At 40.0% G+C, this 22,238-nt stretch overlaps 1 protein-coding gene across 1 annotated transcript in view; it reads left to right on the plus strand.

The window, feature by feature from the left end:
• Window positions 1-22,238, plus strand: part of LOC103603554 (chromosome unknown open reading frame, human C1orf168) — a 100,804-nt gene that overhangs the window by 54,779 nt on the left and 23,787 nt on the right. The window contains exons 7-10 of the mRNA XM_008588111.1: window positions 8,539-8,573; window positions 10,923-10,954; window positions 14,432-14,531; window positions 17,174-17,333. Of these exons, the coding sequence (XP_008586333.1) occupies window positions 8,539-8,573; window positions 10,923-10,954; window positions 14,432-14,531; window positions 17,174-17,333 (327 nt within the window). The remainder of the gene's footprint in view (window positions 1-8,538; window positions 8,574-10,922; window positions 10,955-14,431; window positions 14,532-17,173; window positions 17,334-22,238) is intronic.

The following is a 22,238-nucleotide window of genomic DNA, read 5'->3' on the forward strand; positions in this document are numbered from 1 at the left end:
TAAAAACTCTGGACATTATATATATATAACAAACATAAGAAGACTAGAAGACTCTGAAAGGTAGAAGAAGGTAGACCAGCGGAACCCAAGAAAGGACAAGGTGGTGAGTTCCCTGGTTTTTGTTTTGCCGCATATATCCCACATCTGGAGGTGAAAAAGCTGCCAATGTGGAAAAACCAATGGGTACAGGCAGAAACAGCTCCAACAAAAGCCTTCTCTTTCCATCCAAGGGACCAGGAAAAGGGCAGCCTAGAAAGACAGAAAATCTCTAGACAATAACTGGTCTACTCCAGCCAAACATCAGAGAAAAAAGCAGTGGCCCCACCAACAACAGCAGTGCCCAGTAAGGAGTCTGGACAAGTCCTTCATCAGGCTGTAATGATGTACGACTCCCCAACCCAGGTGGTGTCAGCAAAAGCCAAGGAGAGGGCTGGAGTTTTCATCCCCATCAGGTGGATATGATATCTCAACTACAGTGTCTGTGAAAACCACGTGGGGAACGTGGACTTCCACCTCCTTCCCTGCAGTAACAAGGCAGCCCTTCCCTCCCTGTTGGGATGTATCAGAGCAGACCTAGTGAGAGGACTTTCACAACCACCCAGCAGGAAGAAAGCCAGTCTCTCCCTATGGTAGCAGCAGAGACCACATGGGGAGTAAAACAAGCTACCCCTACCCTTCCCAGCCAGGCTTTATCACAGAGGCCTAGTGGAGAGCTGGAACTCCTGCTCCTGCCCAGCAGTGAGGAGGGGTCTTTCCCTCAGTTCAGTATCTTTACAGAATGAATGTTTGTGACTCCCCAGAATATATATGTTGAAACCTTGTGCTCTAATATGATGATATTTGAAGGTAGGGTCTTTGGGAGGTAATTAGAATTAGATAAGGTCATGAGGGTAAACTCTTCATGAATGTAGTTAATGTCATTATAGGAGTTCTGAGAGAGCTTGCTTCTCTCCACTGTGTGAGAACACAGCAAGACAATTGCCATCTGTGAACTAGTAAACAGCCCTCACCAGACACCAAATCTGCCAGTACCTTGATCTTAGACTTCCCAGCCTCCAGAACTGTGAGAAGTAAATTTCTGTCATTTTTAAGCCATCCAGTTTATAGTATTTTGTTATAGCAGCTGAGTAAGATAAGTTTCAAGGAGACCAAGTGGGAAACCTAGACTTCCCCCCCCCCCATCTGGCAGAACAAAACAGTCCCCCTCCTCTTTTGCTGCCAGTGTGGTGTCAAAACAAACAAACAAACAAACAAAAACAGCTAAAATAGTAGGTTTAAATAATATCCAGGGTCTCATAACATGTTACCCAAAATGTCCAGGTTTCATTTGAAAATCACTCAGCATACCAAGAAACAGGAAAGTATCAACCTGAATGGAAAAAGACAATCAATAGATGCCAAAATTGGGATGACTAAAATATTAAAATTTTCTGACCAAGACTATATAAAGCAGCTACTATAAAAATATTTCAATGAGAAATTATGAACATGCTTCAAAAAGATGGCAAAAAAATAGTCTTACCAAAATAATAGAATGTTTCTCTGCAAAGAAATAGAAGATGTAAAGAAAAACTGAATGGAAATTTTCTAATTGAAAACTAAGGAAAGTAAAAATCTCAATGGATGTGTTCAGCAGTACAATGGAGGGAATAGAAGAAAGAATCACTGAAATTGAAAATAATAACTTTGTGGTAGTTGAGCTGGTGCCTGGAGCATGGACACACTCAGAGAGACCTTGGCTCCTGGCTCCAAAGTGTGAATCAGCTCATGATGGTGATGGCTCCTGTGTCTGAGACATGGATGGGCACAGTGGAGGCACAGAGGCCAGATCTGGGCCCTGGCAGGGTTGCCAGGGCTTGAGGGCCAGGGCACATGCAGCATTGGGAGAGGTGGCAACTTCTTTCCCAAAGTGGCTCAACAGCACTGATTCTTGGTGGGGGAGGAGTGGTGTGCACCTATTTCTCCCTCTCTGGGGTTCCTCGGTAGGAATAGCTGTTGGTTACCTCAGCAGCAAAGTATGTCAGTATCCTCTGCAGAGCAGGCCACTGGAACCAGATAGCCTCTGCCTTTCTACTTTGTTCCTAGCTGTCTCCTGGTATCTCAGGTATGTCAGTCTCACCAGAGATTGTTTCTGTGTGGATATTCTCTGTTGATTTTCTCCACTGTGTTGCTGCAGATTCTTTAATGGGCCCTTGAACCCTCTCTGGGCTATTTTGGTTTGTGAATAGCTGTCTGTATTTGTTATTTTGTGGAGATAAAGGAAGCTGTTATCTCCTAGTCCACCATCTTGATGATGTCACCTTTTCCTCTTTTCTAATGTAAGCATTTAGTGCTATAAATTTTCCCTTCAGCATTGCTTAAACTGTTCCCACAATTTTTGATATCTTGTATTTTCATTTTCATTCCATTTAACATATGTTTTGATTTCCTTTGAGACTAACTTTTGACTCGCAGATTATTTAGAAAGGCGTTATTTTGTTTCCAAGTGTTTGGAGAGTTTCATTTTGTCTTTTGGTTATTGATTTCTACTTTGATTACACTGTGATCAGAACACAAATTCTGTATGATTTTAATTGTTCTACATTTTTTGAGGTTTATTTTATGGCCCAGAATATGGTCCATCTTGGTATAAGTTTATGAATACTTGAAAAGAATGTGTATTCTGCTCTTGGGAGTTGTCTATAGATGTTGGTTAGAACCTGTTGGTTGATGGTGGTGTTGAATTCTTCTGTATCCTTGCTAATTTTCTGTCTAGTTTTATCAATTGTCAAGAGAGGAGTGTTAAAGTTTTAAACTATAAGTCTATTTGCCTATTTTTTCTTTTAGTTCTTGCTTCACATATTTTACAGCTCTAGAGTTTGGTACACAAACATTTAGGATTGTTATGTCTTCTTGGTTGATTAACTATTTTATCATTACATTATGTCCCTCTCTGTCTCTGGCAATTTTCTTTGCTCTGAAGTCTACTTTACCTGATATTAATATAGCCACACCTGCTTTCTTTTTTTTTTTTTTTTTTGGTGGCGGGCCAGTACAGGGATCCGAACCATTGACCTTGGTGTTATCAGCACCAGGCTCTAACCAGCTGAGCTAACTGGCCAGCCACACCTGCTTTCTTTTTTTTTTTTTTTTTGGTGGCGGGCCAGTACAGGGATCCGAACCATTGACCTTGGTGTTATCAGCACCAGGCTCTAACCAGCTGAGCTAACTGGCCAGCCACACCTGCTTTCTTTTTTTTTTTTTTTTTGGTGGCGGGCCAGTACAGGGATCCGAACCATTGACCTTGGTGTTATCAGCACCAGGCTCTAACCAGCTGAGCTAACTGGCCAGCCACACCTGCTTTCTTTTGATTAGTGTTCCCTGATACATTATTTTCTATTTTTTTTACTTTCAATCTACCTATACCATTATACTTGAAGTGAGTTTCTTTTAGGTAACATATAGTTGGGTCATATTCATCTACTCCACTAATCTCTGTCTTTTAATTGGTGTGTTTAGGCAATTTACATTTAATATAATTAATGTAATTATTGATATGTAAAGGTTTGTCAGCCATTTATTTTTTGTTTGCTCTTTTTCCTTGGTTTTTTTGTTTGTTTGTTTGTTTTTTAATATACTTTCTGCCTTTCCATGGGTTACTTGAATATTTTTCAGATTCTTTTCAATTTATCTATAGTCGTTTTTTATTACATCGCATTGTATAGCTTTTTTAGTGGTCACTCTAGGAATTATATATACATAACTTATCACAGTTTACTGGTATGCACATTTTATCAGTTCAAGTGAAACGTAGAAACCTTATTTCCATTTATTTCCCTTTAACTTCCCCTTATAATATAATTGTCTTAAATATTTCCTTTACATATATTTAGTATGATGTTAGACAGTGTTATAAATTTTTGCTTCTACCATCAAACACAATTTAAGAAACTTGAGAGAAGAAGAATGTGTTGCATTTACTCATATTTTACTCTTTTCATTGTTCTTTCTTCCATACTTGTGTTCCAAGTTTATCATTTCTTTTCTGCTTAGAAAACTTCCTTTAGACATTGTTCAAGATAGGTTGGTTAGAACAAATTTTCTTAGTTTTTTTTCATCTGAGAGTGTCTGTCTTGTTTCCCCTTCATTCTTGAAGGATATTTTCACTGGCAATAGGATTCTGAGTTAATAGTTTTAACACTTGAAAAATGTGCCACTTACTTCTGGCTTTCATGGTTTCTGATAAGAAATCCATTGTCATCTGAAGAGTTTTCCCCTATAAGTAATGTGTCATTTTTCTCTCACTGCTTTCAAGATTTTTTCTTTGTCTTTATTTTTCAGAAGTTTCATTATGTTTCTTCATATGGATTGTGTTTATCCTGTTTTGGGTTTGCTTGGCTTCTTGAATCTGTCATTTTATGTCTTTTGCCAAATTTGGGAAGTGTTCAGTCACTGTGTCATCAAGTACTTCTTCAGTCATGCTTTTTTCCCCATCTTCCCCTGATCTGGAGCCGCTGTAACTCTGCGCACATCTGTGCTCCTGTTCTTGGCTCCCTGACGACTTCACAAGCATCTGTACCTCACATACTGTTACTTGGAACCAGTGCCATTACTGCCGCAGACCCCAGGGCCAAAATCTCTCCATGCGTACTTGTGCTTCAAGCCTCAGCTTTGTGGCTGCTCCATGCAGCTGCCACTGTGAAGAAGTCTACAGGCCAGACCCAGTGCCAAGAGGGACCCCCCCTCACCACAACTTTCCCAATGGGAGGGGAAGATCAGGAGAACCTTAGCAGCCATCACCACTGAAGACCCCAACAACCCTTGACACCATTAGAGACATCCACAGTGTTGGCTTGCTGAGAATAACTGCAGTCTTCATCAGCACTGACTCTTATCATGCCTGTTCAACATAGTGCTGGAATTCTAGCCAGTGCAGTAAGGCAAACAAAGGAAATAAAAGGCATACGAATCAAAAGGAAGAAATAAAACTGTATTTGTTTTCAGTGACATGATTGTCTAAGTAAAAGTTCCTAAAGAATTAACACACACACACACACACACACACACAGAGAAAACCCTCCTAAATGAGTTCATTGGGGTTGCAGGATACAAAATAAACATACAAAAAAATTATTTGTATTTTTATATACTAGCAATGTACACCTGGACACTAAAACAGAAACATACAATACTATTTACAGTCACTCAAAAAAGAGAAATACTTAGACTTAAGTCTAACAAAGCATGTACGAGACTTAAATTCTGAAAACTATAAAATACTGATTAAGTTAACCTAAGAAAATCTAAATAAGTAGAGAGACATACTGTGTTTGTGGATTGGAAGACTCAATACAATAAAATTGACAGTAAAAATGTCAATTCTCCCTAAGTGATATACAGGTTTAGTACAACTCCTGTAAAAATCCCAGGAAGATTTATTTATTTGTAGATATAGACAAGACTTTTCTAAAATGCATATGGAAAGGCAAGGAAACTAGAATAGCTAAACACAATTTTGAAAAAGAAAAAGTAGGAGGTATCAATCTATCTAATTTCAAGACTTACAGCTACAGTAATCAAAACTGTGATACTGGCAAAGAGAGAGAGAACAATGGAGCAGAATTGAGAATCCAGAAATAGACCTATACAAATATGGCCAACTGATTTTTTAAATGAAGATACAAAAGCATTCAATAGAGGAAAGATAGCCTTTTAACAAAGGGTGTTGGAACAACTGAATATCAATAGGTTAAAATAAACTTTAACTCACACCTTATACAAAAGTTAACTTAAAATGGATTATTTTCCCTTCCTTTGCCCATCAAGGTGAGGAATCTAAATAATGCCTAACAGGGAGAGAGGGAAGGAGGACAGAAAAGAAGGAGGGAGAGGATTAGGCAGTTGGCTTTAATGTCACCATTGGGTGATTCTGTCCCTTGCACAATGCCAAGAAAACAGGGAAGACCATCCCCTTGGGGTGCATAGCTCAGCCCAGGTGTCTTTGTGAGGTTTCTCCGTTTTCTACAGAACTTGGCGTTGGGTATGCAGGATTCAGGATGTTCTGGAAGCTCTGCAGAATTATCGTTAGAGGTCATCTAGATTAGTGCTTTTCAGGCTACTTCTTAGGCCCCAAGGATTTCTTGAGAGGTCTTAGAGACCCTGAGGGTACCTTCAAACAGAGAAGTTCTGTTCATGTCCCTGTGTAATATTTTGTGTAAGTGAATGAATTCATGGTTGAAAGAAAGTTTGAAAGTCATTTCCTAACTGACTAACCTTGAGCAAGTTACTTCACTTCTCTGTATGTCTGTTTCTTCATCAGTAAAATTGGAATATTAGTAGTGATTATCACGAGAATTAAGTGCATTTAAATAATGCATTTAAACACTTACATAGAGCCTGCTATCTATAAGAAATGTTAGCTGCTTTTTATTATTATTTTTATAATATTAGTAATGGTCCTCTCACCTCCTGGCATAAAAGAGGAGACTTTTCCAAGGTCACACAGGGAATTAGTACATAGAGAAAGAGCAGAGGGCCTCCAAGACATGACCATGTTATGACACTAGCAGCTGTGGGATTGCTGAGGACCATCTTCTGGTACATGTCCTTCTTCTGCCAGCCATGGCAGAGCTATTCAGTGGAGAGAGAGTTATATAACTGTATAGAAAGTAAGCAAGGACTCCAATCCTATGGGCCACATTCTTGTTCCCTTCCTGACCTCTTGGGATGCAGCCCTACATACTTTATATCCCCACCCTGGAGTAAGTTTTGGTAGCAGAGCTTACCATTGCAGAACCTCCATTGTGTTAAAAAGCAGCGTCAACATTAGGAATCCATTATTGATTGAATGTGTGTTATCCTTGTTTACTAGCCATGGCAAGTAAGGCCTGTCTGAGCCTTGGTTTTGTTGCTTCTAAGACTGAACATGTGATAATCTCATTAACCCCACAGGGGGCTAGGAGAAGGAAATTGGATTACGATTTGTTAGTTCTTTGAAAAACACAAACAAGAAAATAAATTGGAGGAGGGGAGGAGAAGATTATCACTTTTAAAATTGGAAAACAAATCCATAGTAGGAATGGATATGGTGGAAACTGCATCACAAACAGATTTTATTTTTTTATTTTTTTTCCTTTTTGTCTTTTTTCGTGACCGGCAACGGACCGCAACCCTCAGTGTCGCACCCGTACCGGACCGGGACCGGCAACGGGATCGCAACCCTCGGTGTTGCGCCCGCACCTCGCTCAGCCAGTGAGCGGCCGGTCTGCATGTGGGATCCGAACCCTTGGCGGGAGCGCCGCCGCACTCTCAAGCTGCGCACTGTAGCAGTGCGCCACCGGGCCGGCCCCCAAACAGATTTTTTTTTTTTTTTTTTAAGTATCAATGGCTAACAAAGTTTTTAAAGCAAGGAATAGCTGAATAAAATGTTTACATTCAAAAATCAGTGAAAATAAAAGTGTACAATTACCCAAGTTGAAGTATATATTATTAATCATCCATGCAGAATTTTATGTCTGTGTCAACAATCAAGTGGGACCGATCCTTAAAGAAGACCTAGTAGGATCTCATTTATTTTATCAATGTACTGTATGTTTAGAATAATAAGATCTTAGAAATGCAGCATGTTGTTTGGTCAGTTTTCTGAACTAAAGCTTTAGGACCCTAACTGCGAGAAAGAGAAAAGAAGCAGGGAGGAGCCCCACTTATGATGCAAACATATTCATCAACAGTAGGGTGAAAGCTTGTATAAATAACTTTGAAGCGAAGAATAACCAAATAAGATATTTTATCAAAAAACAAGCCACTTTCTATACAATGTTTGGTGCTCTTCTAGGCATATTACATCATCTCCTCTAATCTCCCCAGTAACTCTGTTAAGACAGGTACCAACTGGCCCAGTTTCACAGATGAACCTGTGGCTCGGAGAAATGAATTAATTTGTCTGAAATCCCCCAGGCGGGAAATGGCATGACTAGGATTTGAACCCAAATCCTTGCTACTACTTATACTAATAATTAAGTTTGGTATCACGTCATTAAATAAAATCCTTAGAACTATTGGAAAAATCAAAATGTATTTGAGCCCTAGTAGGTGGGCTCCTCTTTTCAAGCTATATTTAAGGATATAAAACGCTTATGGAGCAAAGACACTTAGGGACATGATGTGGCATTCATTTTGTTGAAGTGGAAATTAGGATTTGTTAGCCCTTTTTGTTTTTTTCCTCTTTTCTTCCTAGTCTGCCTTCTCATTGCTACCACTAAATTTCAGTGCTTTATCTTAAGCATGGAGTATGTATCTATTTCTCAAAATAGGAAACTGAAAATGGTATTGTATGTTTTCATTGACCATAAATTTCATCCTGGGACTTCCCACAGAAACGAAAACTGTAATCAGTGACCCTGTGCTTTCCCACACCATGCACACTGAGCCTTGCACAGATCAACGTTCTGAGACTGAGAAAACTGAACCCTGAAGTCTTTTGGAATTGCTTTAATCCTGGGTACTGTAAGAAATGGGTGGATAAATTGCTCTGACATAATTTTTTTATGTTTGTTTTAGCGACTTACGAAGTTGAAATCAAAGACTTCCAAAAGGTATTGTTTCCTCTCTCCTTACCACCATAATAACTAAAAGTTAAACAAGTACATAAGGTTGATTCTAAAGGTGTTTCTTTTATGAGGGAGGAAAGGTTTTTGATTTGTTTTTTTTGTTGTTGTTGTTTTTTTTTGTATTTGGTTTTCTATTTCTAAGTCTTTTTTAGACTCCAGCTGCTTAAATTCTGAATGCTGAGCCCTGTAACATCAGACACAGAAAATATGTGATGGTATAGGAGGAGGTGGTCTTAATCCATTCCTAGCCCCTTATCTAAGGCGGCCAGCTCCAACTGGCTTTTAATAACTGTGCCTTTCAGACAGACAAGTCCTTTGGCACAATTCAAATTTGTAAACCCTGTACTTTCAAGAAAATAATCAGAAAATTTAAGGCATAATTTCTGGACTCCTGCTGGGTGTGGTGCTAGGGGCCACTTTGGAAGCAATACAGCAACTTGATTAGGACCCAAGCAGAATCACTGCAGGCCTCCATCCCAGCTCCTGGCCACATGACTTTGAGTCTCCATTTCCTCGCCTATAAAATGGGGATAATAAAGCACCCCCACCTGGGGGTCCTTGTGAGAATGAAAATAAGGTAAATGAAGGTAAACAATTTATTAGCCTAGAACAGAGTATTTCACCTCTCTGAGCTTCAGTGTGTCCTCTGTAAAATGGTGTATTCTTCCTGAGGACAGGAAGCTGTATCTTCTGTAATAGATGCTCAGTAAATAAGGGGCCCAATACTTAATTCACTGAATTGCTGAGAGAATTAAGTCAGACTAAGTATGTAAGCACCTAAGTGCAGTATCCGGCACACGGTTGGCACTTAGCAATATCTTAACAGTGTCAGTTAAGTTTCTACTCTTTTTTCACTGGGTACATTTAGTATAGATCCTTCATCTCTCTGCTTCAGTTTTCTTATGCTTGCTGGTAAGGATTATTCATTTGTGGATACACTTTGAAGCTAGAAAAATACAAATGATTATTATTCCTATTAAGGGGAGTAGAAACAGTCTATTAAAATGCTTCACTTACCAGACAACACCGGCAAATAATAAACTATTCAGCACAAGTGAACTCTCCAAATAATCAAATTTTATACCATTCAAGTAAAAAAATTATGAAAGCGTTTTTGATTTTGAAATATTTTAACCCTCAGACATGTTTTGTGTTCATCTCTGTATTTTTAAGCTCGGTGGGTGGTATCTGATTCCATTCTTTCTTAATGATTTGGAGTATTCTTGAATCTAAGGGACTGAGTGGGCATAGTTTATGCTCTTCTTGTAAGATGCTCTTGGACCCTGTAGAAGAGCTAATTGCTTTCACATCAAACCACCACAAGTCTGTTTATTGTAATTGTTTTCTCTTTTGTAACAATTCCTTTTTGTTTCTACTGTCAGTATCTTTGCATCTATCAGTGAGTCTTTCATGTGGGCAAGCATGTACCAAGTCCCTGTTCTGTGCTGGGCACTTGTGGGTACCCAGTAGCACTTAATCCTCACAATTACTCTGCAAGCTGGTATCAATGCTTCCATCTTACAGATGAGAACATAGAGGCTAAGAGAGGTTGAGTAACCTGTAAGTATTGTAGCAGAGATGTAAAACAAGGTCTGTCTAACTTGTCATTCTACCAGTGCTGCAACTAATTTGCTTTATATGTAAAATAAGAAACCACAGTCTCTGAATGGAGGCCTGCAGGCTCTCCCCAAAGGAGAGTGTATAAACTATCATACCTGGATTTTTGTGGCAGCATTTTGGATGCTTAGGTATTTTCTGTTTTCTTCAAGGTTCTTGGCTAGATTCCAAACAAGGAATGGCATCAGATATGTGACCACTGAATAAATGAGGAGCTCTATTGTGGTCATTGGGAAATCATTTTAATGGAGCTCAATCTACATGATGCAAGAGCTGAGTGTTGAACAGAGAGTACATGACCAGTGAGGAAAGGGGACATCCCAACATTGCTTACACACTGGCCTATACCAATTTTGCCCACTGAGACATTGCTCAAATACCACAAATTCACATTTCCTCATATGATTTAGAAGTTCTTTATTCTACAGATGCATTCCTGGGAAGACATGCAGAGAACAATTTACGTTTCTAAATCCCATCATACATTCCCTCTGGCCGACACCGTAACTTCAGGAATGCTTGTTTTCCTTTCTGATTGATCTTCAGCCCCACTGGCAACAGTTCATAGAACATTCTGTTGTCGGCGTCTGCCTTTGCTCTGTACTAAGACCTCACCGCCCCCTCACCTTTTGGTCTAGTCTTTAATGATGTGTAACCAAACAACAGAGCCTGGTTTGGGCTGATTTATGAAAATGACCATTTCCTCTTTCCTTTCAGCCTTGGAAGAATTTTCTCCATCAAGGACTTAGGTGAGTTTTAGCTCTAAGAGGTAAAACATTAGTCCAACCACTGAGCCTCTGGTGACTAAACTAGTTTTCGCTATGGGCAGACTGTGTTTCCAGTGTCTGACCTGGCTCAGTTTCCCCAGCACCTTGCAAGATGCCTGGTATAGAGAAAGTAATCCGTGCCCCTGCCCTGCCTTCTTCTCTTGCTTCCTTCTAGCCCACACTGCACTCACTCAGCAAGCACTTGCTGAGCACCCCACATGTACCAGGCATTTGCTCACCACTGCGGCTGTAGTGGTGATGGAGACCTAGCTACTGGCCCCAGGAGCTCCTGATTAGTGGGAGAACCACACAACCAAACAGGCAAATAATCATCATGTGAATCCCAAAGAACTTACAATTTCCAAAATGCAGCATGCTGTTCTAAGTCTCTTTGCTTTTGCTTGTTTAATTCATTAATTCACCAAACTTAACAATCTGGCAAACGTCTACTGATCTATCAAGCATTCCTTCTTGTAAGAAGCCTTCCTTAATTCCCCTCCCTCAGACAGAATTAACCAATCCCTTGCCCATGGTACCTCTGTAACATACACATGTGTTTGCATTAATAGCATTATACGTAGTTTGTTTGCTGACATGCAGTTCATCCTCCACCTCCTCACCCGCTTCTAGTCTGGGAGCTCCTGTGGGCAGGGCCCATGTTGTATTGTTCTTGGTGTTGCTGGTGCCTCCCATACTTCCTGGGTCCAGAGTAGTGCCCTAACACCTAGCAGTGCTGTTATCCACCTCCTCAGGGTCTGCTTCTATCATTCCTCCCCTGGATATATTTTAATGCATTAGAAGAAATGTGGTTGATGAGCTCTGGAGAAGCAAGGATCAAAATTCCCTGGTTGAGGCTAAAAATACAAGTGCTGAATCATGGGGAAACTTTGCTGTAGCTGGGTGGGCTACCTTCATTTCTCTCCTTGAATTCCTGCCTGACTCTAAATTCATGACCCTCATAATTGACCCTTTAGTACTAGTACAATGCTGGGCATGTGGTATGCACACGTCAAATGATTAATTATTTATTTCAACATTTATGAGCTTCTCTATTCAGATGCTGCTAGATTCTGACATACAAAGTGAACAGAAAGAATATATTCCCGATCCTTGATAAGAGATAGGAGTGAAAGTTGATTGTTGGCAGTGGAGAATTACTTAGAGGGGAAGATGACCAAATAAATAGGAAATTACAGTATAACATGATCATTGCTATGAAAACTGTAAAAATACAGAGGTGAGGCACAAAAACTGGCCTTGAGGCTCTAGGAGCACTTCCTTGAAGGTGATAACTGAGTTGAATCTTGACAGAGGGTAGGAATTGGCCAGGGGGAAATGGTGGAACATGTGCTCCAGGCACAAGGAAAGGTGTGAGTGGACACGCAGTATTAAACAGTGAGGTGCAGGAATCTACAAACAGTTTGACATCACTTGAGCTTAAAGTGCAGCGTGAGAGCAGCAGGAACTAGGGGAGTAGGCAGAGCTGGATCCAGGAGGGTCTGCACTCCCTAATTAATCATTTAGACCAGCACTGCCCAAGAGAAATATCATATAAACCACATCTGTTGTTTAAAAATTTTCAAAACTAGAAAGAAAAAGGTGAAATTAATTTTAATAATGAATTTTATTTAACCCAATATATCCAAAATATTATCATTTCATCATGTAATAATATAAAAATTATTAATGAGGTGTTTTATAGTCTCTTTTTTTTCCACACCAACTCTTCAACAGCCAGGTGTATTTACACTTAACAGCTCAATTTGGACCAGACACATTTCAAATGTCCAATAGCTACATGAGGCCAATGGCCACTGTACTGGATGGCACAAATTTAGACTTTATCCTATAGGCCAGGGAGAGTCACAAAAGTGGTTTAAAGCAGAGACAATTTATCCCCCTCCTCCACAGTATTCCTAGAAGTCACAATATAAATTTAATGTAATAGTTATTTATGAAGGTCCAGCTGTGTAGAAACTACTGGTCAGGAGTTGGAGGATAAGAAGATGGATTACAAAGGACATGCACACCAACAAGGGCAGGTGAATATACCAGGAGAGATATCAGCCATGTGTTCTGGGAACCTAAGAACTGGGTAATTCTAACTCCGCAAGTGTCTTGATAGAAAAGGACACCAACGATTACTGGGGGTCTGTTACATGCAATGCACAATGCTTGGCTTTCAACATTTTTATCACATTTTATTCTCGTGACAAACATGGAAATTGTAAACTTTCATATATAAATATGAGAAATTTTGATCTTTGGAGAGGTTCATTGCAGACTTTGAGAAAGAGGTAGAGTGGGGATTGGAGCCCAGCCCTCACTCTGCAGCTCCTGTTCATCACAGAACTGGTCTCGGCCTTAATGCTGGACAGGAGTGCTCAGAAATTGGATGAATGAATGAAGCTCCTTAAAACTCTTTCTTTTCTGTTACAGAACAACACTCTCACCTAGTGTTTCTCTTTCTCCCTGACCACCTCTTCTGATTTTCTTTGAGGGCTCTTCTCTCTCTGCCTCCTGTGTAGATGTGGTAGCAGAAGGATCGTAGGACCACCCGGCTCTTACAGTGCCAGAAGCAAGGTTCTCACGTGAATGTTGACGTTCCCCGTCATTCTGTCCTTGGATTTTGCTTTTTACATTGCTCTCTCCATCTTGACTCTCTCAAAGGCTCCTCCACTGCAGCTGTTATCTACATACAGTGTAGGCCAGTCATTCATTTCATTAGGGAATCCTGGGTGAGTACCACCCTGTGCCAGGAAACATGGTGGTTCCTACCATGGATTACACAGCATTAGTAGTGCTAGAGATACATATGTGAATCAGAGAGTTCTGCCCCTTTATAACTTGACTTTCAGGTAATTTACAAGACAAAGAGGAGGAACTGGAGATAGACCCATAGACAGGCAAACTATAATACAACATAGAAGTCCAAAGTGTTAGAGGGACAGAGAAGGTATGACTGGGAGACTCAGGGAAGGATTCTCAAAGGTAAGATGATTTAGACCATTGTGAAGGGTGTTGTATTTGCCAGCAATATAAGATGTAGAAGGCATGTCTGACAAAGGAAATAGCTAATAAAAAGGGAGAGTTGGTCAAATAGAGTGGTAAGATTGGGGAATTATGAGGGTCTAGATTCCAGCAAAAGTGGAGGGAAGAACCAGAGGAAAATGGGGTTGGAATGAAAGGTAGGAGCCAGATCACTAGAAGCCTTAGATTCTACCCTATAGGCAATAGGGAACTAGAAGATTTTAAGCAGGAATTGCTACTCTGGCACTGATTGGAGCATGCAGAAATTCAGAGAAGCTACCTATATGATCGGTTCCTGGTCCCCTTTTAAAAAAAAGTTTCATGTCTATTTAACTTCATTTTCTCCATTCATTTCCTTTAGGATTGAGCAGTGCACTGTCATCTAAACACTCTAAGCTTCACTTTCCCCAATATGTCTTCACATTTTAGCCCCAAACATGTGGATGAAGATAAGAATAAGGAAAAAGAGCCATGTGAACTGGAACCTCAAAAAACAGAAAAGGGTCCACATTCAAACCATCCTTTCAAGGTATCTGTGTTCTAGGGATCCTGGCCAAGTGGTACAGCTTAGACACGTGACAGGATCGGTTGATGGGGGTGACATTTTAGAGGCTGAGACATACATCTCTCCAGAGAGACAGTCAGAAGATGCAATGGGTGTTGGGCATTTATCAAGAATGTGACAGAAACACTGAGCTCTAGCCCCCAATTTTCCATGTATGAGCCACGTAGCATGCCTTAGAAACAGGGCTGGGATGAGGGTAAGTTCATCAAGGCACCCAGGATGCAAATATGAAGAAGAGCTCACTCTCAGGTGCCGTCCCTGCACTTGCAAGTCTCTGCAGTGAGGGCCTCCTCAAATTTTGTGCCCAAAGGCCCTGCTTAGAAGAACACCTTTAATTCTAAGCTTGATCATCTTGTCTGTAAAATAAGAATAGATAATCCCTACCCAACTGCCATCCCAATTGTACCCTGTCTGTGATGATAAAATGAAATAATATATATGAAGGTGCTTTGTAAGCTGTAAGCCACCATAAAAGTGAAATGTGTTCTTGTTGTTTTTATTAATATTAAACACTGTGAATGTGTGTGTATATCCATATGTGGTTGGCACTGTCCCTTTCACAGTTAGTGGGTGAAAGGCTTAAACAATAGATACCAATGCTCCAAACATTCTAGATACCTGCTTGAGATGTGTCTATCTTTTAACATCAGATTGTCCCAGTTTCATCTGCAGGGATGGGGTAAATCAAAAAGCATGTTGGTGATGTGGGCCTGAACTAGTCTGTAGGCCCAGAGGCCAGGCTGGACCATGTTGGCTGTTTACAGAGTATCATGAAGCAGCATAATTTAAAGGATGGAGTAAGTCACTAAATAGGAAAGACAAGGTCCAGAGCCAGGACAGCATCTTCAGGTGTCAAAGCCAGAGGGGAGGGACAAGGCCATAAATAGGTGTTGAGGCTAGAGATCAGGAAGGGGTTGATAGGAGCATAAGTGAAAGGCAGTAGAGAAGCATGGCTAAGAAATCTGACCATAAAAAAGCAGGGCTCTGCTCTGGTTCAGTGCTGTCTATATGACAGCCAGGCATTGAGTCAGACTACCACCAAAAGGTCACTTCCCTCCTTTATGCAGTGGGTTTCAGTATTGGACATTATTAAAAGTTATCTGGGATATGTAGGTGAGTGGGGGGACTGCATCCATTAGAGGACTACATTGAAGGATAGTTATCACTTTATTTGTGTAGAACATTGACTTCATTACTTGCTTGTCATTTTTCCCCACTCAAAAAATGTATGGTTGGCTATGTGACTTAAAAGAATGCCCCTACTCTTATTCTCCTGACAGTTTGCCTAAGATCCCACCACAAACTCAGGATAATCCATGCCTGATGTATATTCATTACAGTAGCTTTTGCCAAGTACTTTCAAATGTGTTATCACGGCTAACACTTACGTCCACTCTGCTCTGGTGGGAAGGACAGTAACCCTTCTCTCGTTTTCATTTGACAATTAGAAAACACTTAGACAGCCAAAAATGTTCTAATTCTTCTCTCTCCAGTGTCTCTACCTATCAGTCTATCCAGATCTTTCTGAAATGTAAATGTGATAGAGTTTTCTCCCTGCCGGGCTCCCCATGATTAAGAAATGAAGCCCAAATTCTTTGCCTTACATGCAAGACCCCTCATAACTCAGCCCCATTCACTTTTATCTTTCCAGCCTCATCTCCAGACTTTCCTCCCTGTGTCTTCCCCCTTTTCCTTCAACTCCTCCCTCATCAGCAGCCTCCATGCTACCCTTACTCAGACACTAACACTCCTCCAAGTACTCCATGTCTGTGATCCCACTGATTTATCTGCCAGGTATTTCTTCATCCCCAAGATCAATCTTGCACTTATACTTTAAAAAATATGGTTTAATGAAACCTGTTTTTGAAGCCTTCCCTGATTCTATTGCCCAGCTAAGAGAACCAACCTCCCCATCCTCTCTGTTTCCATGGCAGTGAGTAACTGCTGTAAACAACTCTCATCACGTTATAGCTTAATTCACTGTCTTTGTGTATTGTCTCCATGGCCAGTGTGCGAGACACTCTGTCCATTGCATGTGTCTACTTCCAGAGCTTAGCACGTTGTCTCACCTTCAGCAAGTGTTTGGCAAATGCCAGAGGAAGGGAATGCAGAAAGAAGTGAAAAGGAATAGGAGAATGATGGGTGGAAGGATGAAACGTTAGGCAAAAAGGACAGGAGAAGGAATACACAGCATCCCTTAGTGGTGAAGAGCACGGGGCTCTGGGGTCCAGTCCCACCTCAGTAAATTACTAACTGTGGAACCAGAAACCAGTTATTGAACCTCTCTAAACCCTTTTCCAAGAGGACTAATGATATTTTTCACAAGGGGTGTCATGACAATTAAATGAGTTGGAATATAGAGTCTGCCCCGTAGTGCAGTAGGTGCTCCATTACATCCTGACTGCCTCCTCTGTGCCAGGCACTCACTGGCCTTCCAGAGGTAACTGAAGGACATGTTGTGTGCCCTCATGAAACTTAGAGTCTAGTAAGATAGCATTAAATAATAATTGTTACCCACAAGGAATGAATGAATGAATAACAGCATGAATAATCAAAGAACTGATAAATCAGAGCCCTGCAGTACTCTCCCTGTTGCATATATTTAGGTAGGTGCCTATGAGGGGACACCTGGAAAAATCCAGATGGCAAACGTCCACAGAGGTAGTAGGAGCATGCTGGCCGAGAAGCAGGATGCCCTGATTGACGTCATCCAGATGAAGGCCTGCCCCAAGGGCCCAGGGCTGGCCAGGCACTCCCAAGGCCACGGTAAGTTGTATTTCTTCCTGATCCTCTTCACCATTACCACACTGTTTTAAAGCTGAGCATGGAGAAAATTTTAATTTATTTTTAAAATGTTTATTGAACATCTATTACGTGCCAAGTAACCTGCCCTAGTGAGGTGGCTTATCATGGTGGAAAAAGCACTGGATGTGCAAGCAGAGGACTTGAGTTCAGTCTAGGCTCTGATATTTATTAGCTAAAGGGTAAGAAACTTCATATTCATGCAAATCGATTTCTTCATTTATAAAAGGTTGTCATGAGGCCCAAGCCCAGCAGTATGTCCTATGACAGGTATTCAGCAAATGTTTATTCTTCCATGTCCACTAGCCCCTTTGTCTTTGCAGCCCCACCTCTGACACACTGATGACGTGGTATGCTGTCACTCATTGACCCTATGTAGGCTGCATCTTGTCTTCATGTCAGTCAGGGCTCTGGATTGTAAGCCACAGAAATCAAATCGTACCGTGTTCAACAGAAAAAGAAAAGGAGGTTCAGCTGGCACAAAGTCTAGACATGGCTGGATCCAAGGGTACAAACAATATCACCTTGTGTGTGACTCAGCATCACTTTTTTTACTCCTGGCTTTGCTCCCCACTGGGTTGGCTCCATTTTCAAGCAAATTCTGCCCTGTTAGAGGCAAGATGGTATCCAGTAGTGACAAGCTTACAACCTATCCTTTTAGGCACACCATAGGAGTACTAGAGATTTTTATCTTCCTAACAGTTATAAAACTAAGATATGAGTCTTATTGGCTTTGATTGGGTCACATGCCGTTCCTGAACCAATCGTTAAGTATAAGAGATATATGCTCTGATTGGCCCAGCCTGTGTCATAAACTCAACCCTGGACTGGGGGTAGAGTCAGTTCTACCAAAACTGCATACCCTCAGAGTGAAGGATTCTTGAGGGAAAACAAGATGGCTATTATCGGGGGGCGGGGGGGGAGTAGATGTTAGACAAAGAAAACAGATATCCACTCCAGCCCAATAAGCCATGGCAAGCCACTGATGTATCATAATGTGTTACAATCAGAGTTGTAGGAAGAGTAAATTTTCAATGACCCTAAGATGGACTCAAGGCCCCTTAAAGTTGCCTCCAGCCTAGTTGGCCTCGTCTGTGCCACAAAGCTTCCTCACACACTCTGCTCTATTCTTAGTTTACTGACTATGTCATGTGCTTAAGTGACCCTCTAATTTTTCTTGATCTCTTTTCTCTATCTGGAATGCCTTTATTCCCACTCTCTACCTGCCAGTGTGTCTACCTGTCCTTCAGGATCTATCCCCAAAGTCACTTCTTCTGAGACCTCCCTCACCTTCAGCCAACTTCCTTTTTTCTACTCTCCAGGGACCATAATTCCTCACTCTTCTTTGTTTCCATGACACTTAACCAGCAACAGTATGACCACATTACTATATTAGAATTAAAAGTCAAGCATTTCTGGGATCCAGGACAACTATATAATACCCCTGCAACCTTGGGAAATTTACTTACTTTCTTGTGAAAATGATGATAATACTACTCATTTCCTAGGGATATTTGTCAATGCATATAAAGTGTCTGGTTCAGATGTTAAAAACTGTTAGTTCTCTTCAATGATTCTTTCTTACAAAATTGTAGCATGCTTTTATCATAATCTATGGTTTATGTGTTATCTCCCATGGTACACTCTGGGCACCCTGAGATCAGAGACCATTTAGTATTTTTCTCTGTATCTCTATAACCTGGCATAGTATCTGGCACACTGGAGATAACACAACAAAATTTTTTGAAAGAAGGAATGAAAGAATAAATCAAATTCAGTGTCTGAGAATACATCTCTGTATCTCTATAACCTGGCATAGTATCTGGCACACTGGAGATAACACAACAAAATTTTGTTGAAAGAAGGAATGAAAGAATAAATCAAATTCAGTGTCTGAGAATACGCTGGCTTAGACAATGTGAATGATTCTCTTGATTGAAACAAATAAAGCAAAGAATAATTTTTTACACATTCATAAAAGTACTACAGAATTGATATAAAAAAGAAAGCATGCACAGATCTTCAGTATCCAGGAAACCTGGGAGTTGCATACCAAAGCTAGCTTTTGCCTTAAGGGTTTTCACTGAGCTCTGAATCTCCTGCGCTCTTGTTTGACTGCATGGTGCATAGAGAATAGGGCCTGCCCAAAGTGAGTTTACAGTAGGAGACTCCTGTAAAACGTTAAAACCCTGAAGGATTATATCCATACTTTAAGAACAAGACATAAACTCTACTGAGCAGAAGGAAATCTGCCCATTTTGACCCTGGAACTGGGTAAAAGAAAAAGATATGTTACCATAAGCTGATCCTCCTGCACATCTGCAGTTGAAATTCACACTATCCCTATGGTCCAAAAGACACTCAATTTAATCTAAAGTAGTATTAGCTTGGTAGACCTCCAAAACAACTGGTAGAAGCAGATACAAATTCTCTTTGATGGAATATACTTTTATACCAGGTTTCAAATAATTCCCATATAATATTCTTTTAAAAATTCAAAATTAACAATCAAAAATAACTAAACACACAAGGAAATAGCTCACAGGGAGTGAAAACAAGCAGAACAACTGACAACAGAACCAACCTTTAAGATATTGCAAATACTAGAATTATTAGACACAAAACCTAAAATATTTAATATGTTTTAAAAATAAACGAATGGGGGCTGGCTGGTGAGCTCAGTTGGTTAGAGCATGGTGTTATAACAATGAGGTCAACGATTCAGATCCCCATTCCAGTTAGCTAACCCCCAACACCACCCCCCAAAAAACTTAAAAATAGAAGAATATGAACAGGGAATAAACATATTTAGGAGAGATTTTAAAAAGAAAAAATAACTGCTAAACTGATATAAAAATATAGTGAATTACACATCAGATTACATACAGCTGAAGAGGAAATTAGTGAACTAGAAAATAGATCTAGACAAACTATCCGAAATTCATTCCACAGGGGAAAATGATAAAAAGAATGAAAGAGAGGATAAGAGTTGTGGAGGATAGAGTGAGAAGTCTTAAAATAACATCAAATTAGAGGAAATAATAGATAAAAGAGGTTAACAGTTAAGTTTTCTATGTTACATAGTAGCTAAAGGAGAGGCTTTTGAATGCTCTCTCCACAAAGAAATGATAAATGAATGAGGTGATGGTTACACTAACTACCCTGACTCAATTATTATGCAACATTTATATGTATCAAAACATCAGATTGTACCCCATAAATATGTATAATTACAATGTGTCAATTAAATAAATTTAAGAAAATGGTTTTTTTTTAAAAGATAATATCAGATAATTTTCCAAAATTGTTGAGAGATATAAATTTGCAGATCCAGGAATCCTAATGTTCTCAAGGAGGATAAGTGAAAGAAATCTACACCTACCCATATCTTAGAGAAACTGAAGAACATCAAAGAATAAGAGAATATCTTGGGAGGGAGAGGGAAGTTGGGGGTAATTGGGTGGGGGACACGAGGTACAAATGCAATTTGTGGTAATGGGTATGCTGCCAGTATGGATCTGGCCCTCACATCATGGGCATGAGGGGTGACAATCAGCTTTGTGTCACACAGATATTCATAACCAATTAAAAAAAAAAGTAAAATGAAAACCCCCACACAGAGCCTAACTCAAGAATGTCTGTCTTCAAAGGCCATTTTCTTTTTACAGTGTCACATTGACTTTAAGTAATAAAGTTCACAGTACCTCTAAGTCATTGTGCTTTAATTGAAAAAAAAAAAAATCTTAAACGAGCTAAAAGCAAAGACAAAAGACCAATTACCTATAAAGAAACGACTGAGTTCTTTTTTTTTTTTTTTTGTCCTTTTTGAAACCGGCTGCACCGCGCTTAGCCGGTGAGTGCTGTGAGCGCTGTGAGTGCACCGGCCATCCCTATATAGGATCTGAACCTGCGGCGGGAGCGCTTCCCAGCGCTGCACTCTCCCGAGTGCGCCACAGGCTCAGCCCAAGAAATGACTGAGTTCTGACTGCTAAGTTCTCAACAACAGTATGTAACCAGAATACAATCCTGCTGAAAGATATTAAATGTCTACCTAGAAATTTATGTCTAGCGAAAATGCCTTTCAAGAATGAAGAAAAAAAATAAGATATTTTCTAACAAATAAAAGTTGTGATATGTTACTGACCAAATGAAATGCACTGAAGGAAATTCTAAAGCACATACTTCAGGCAGAAGAATGACAATTCCAGAAGGAAAGTTTTTGATGAAAGAAAGAAGGGTGAGCAAAAGTATCAACTAAATAAAACAATAATAATGTCAAATTGGGGGGGGGGCTAAAATATTGATCATAGCACATATGTCGGGAAGGTAATTAAAGCATTCTAAGGTTTTTAATAGTTTGGAATGAAGAGTAACAATATTAATTTGCTTGAGACTTAAAAGAATTAGAAGAGCTAGGATATATTTATCCAAAGATACAATTAGCAGAGTGAAAAGGCAAGTCTCAGAGTGGGAGAAGATTTGTGCATTATATATATGTGTGTGTGCATATATTTGACAGAGGACTCATATATGGAATATATAGCTCTTCTACAAACATTTTTGTATTTAGAAAATATAAAATAGAAATAAATCAGAAAAAAAAGAAAGAAAGGGAAATTGGGTAAATATTGAACAGGCACATCACCAAAGAGGATATCCAAAAGGTAAATACACTATGAAAGCTCAACTTCATTAACTCTCAGGGAAACGCAAATGAAATCTACAACACAACCTGGCTTGCATTTTAAAGAATGATCTGGCTACTGTCTTGAAAATAGAATATAGGATAAATCAGGGAAACCTGTTAGGAGGTTATTGCAATAATTTAGGTAAGAGATGATGGTGGCTTGGAGAAGGGTACCATGATAG

This window comes from Galeopterus variegatus, unplaced genomic scaffold, assembly GCF_000696425.1.
Source record: "Galeopterus variegatus unplaced genomic scaffold, G_variegatus-3.0.2 Scaffold122, whole genome shotgun sequence".
Taxonomy (NCBI): domain Eukaryota; kingdom Metazoa; phylum Chordata; class Mammalia; order Dermoptera; family Cynocephalidae; genus Galeopterus; species Galeopterus variegatus.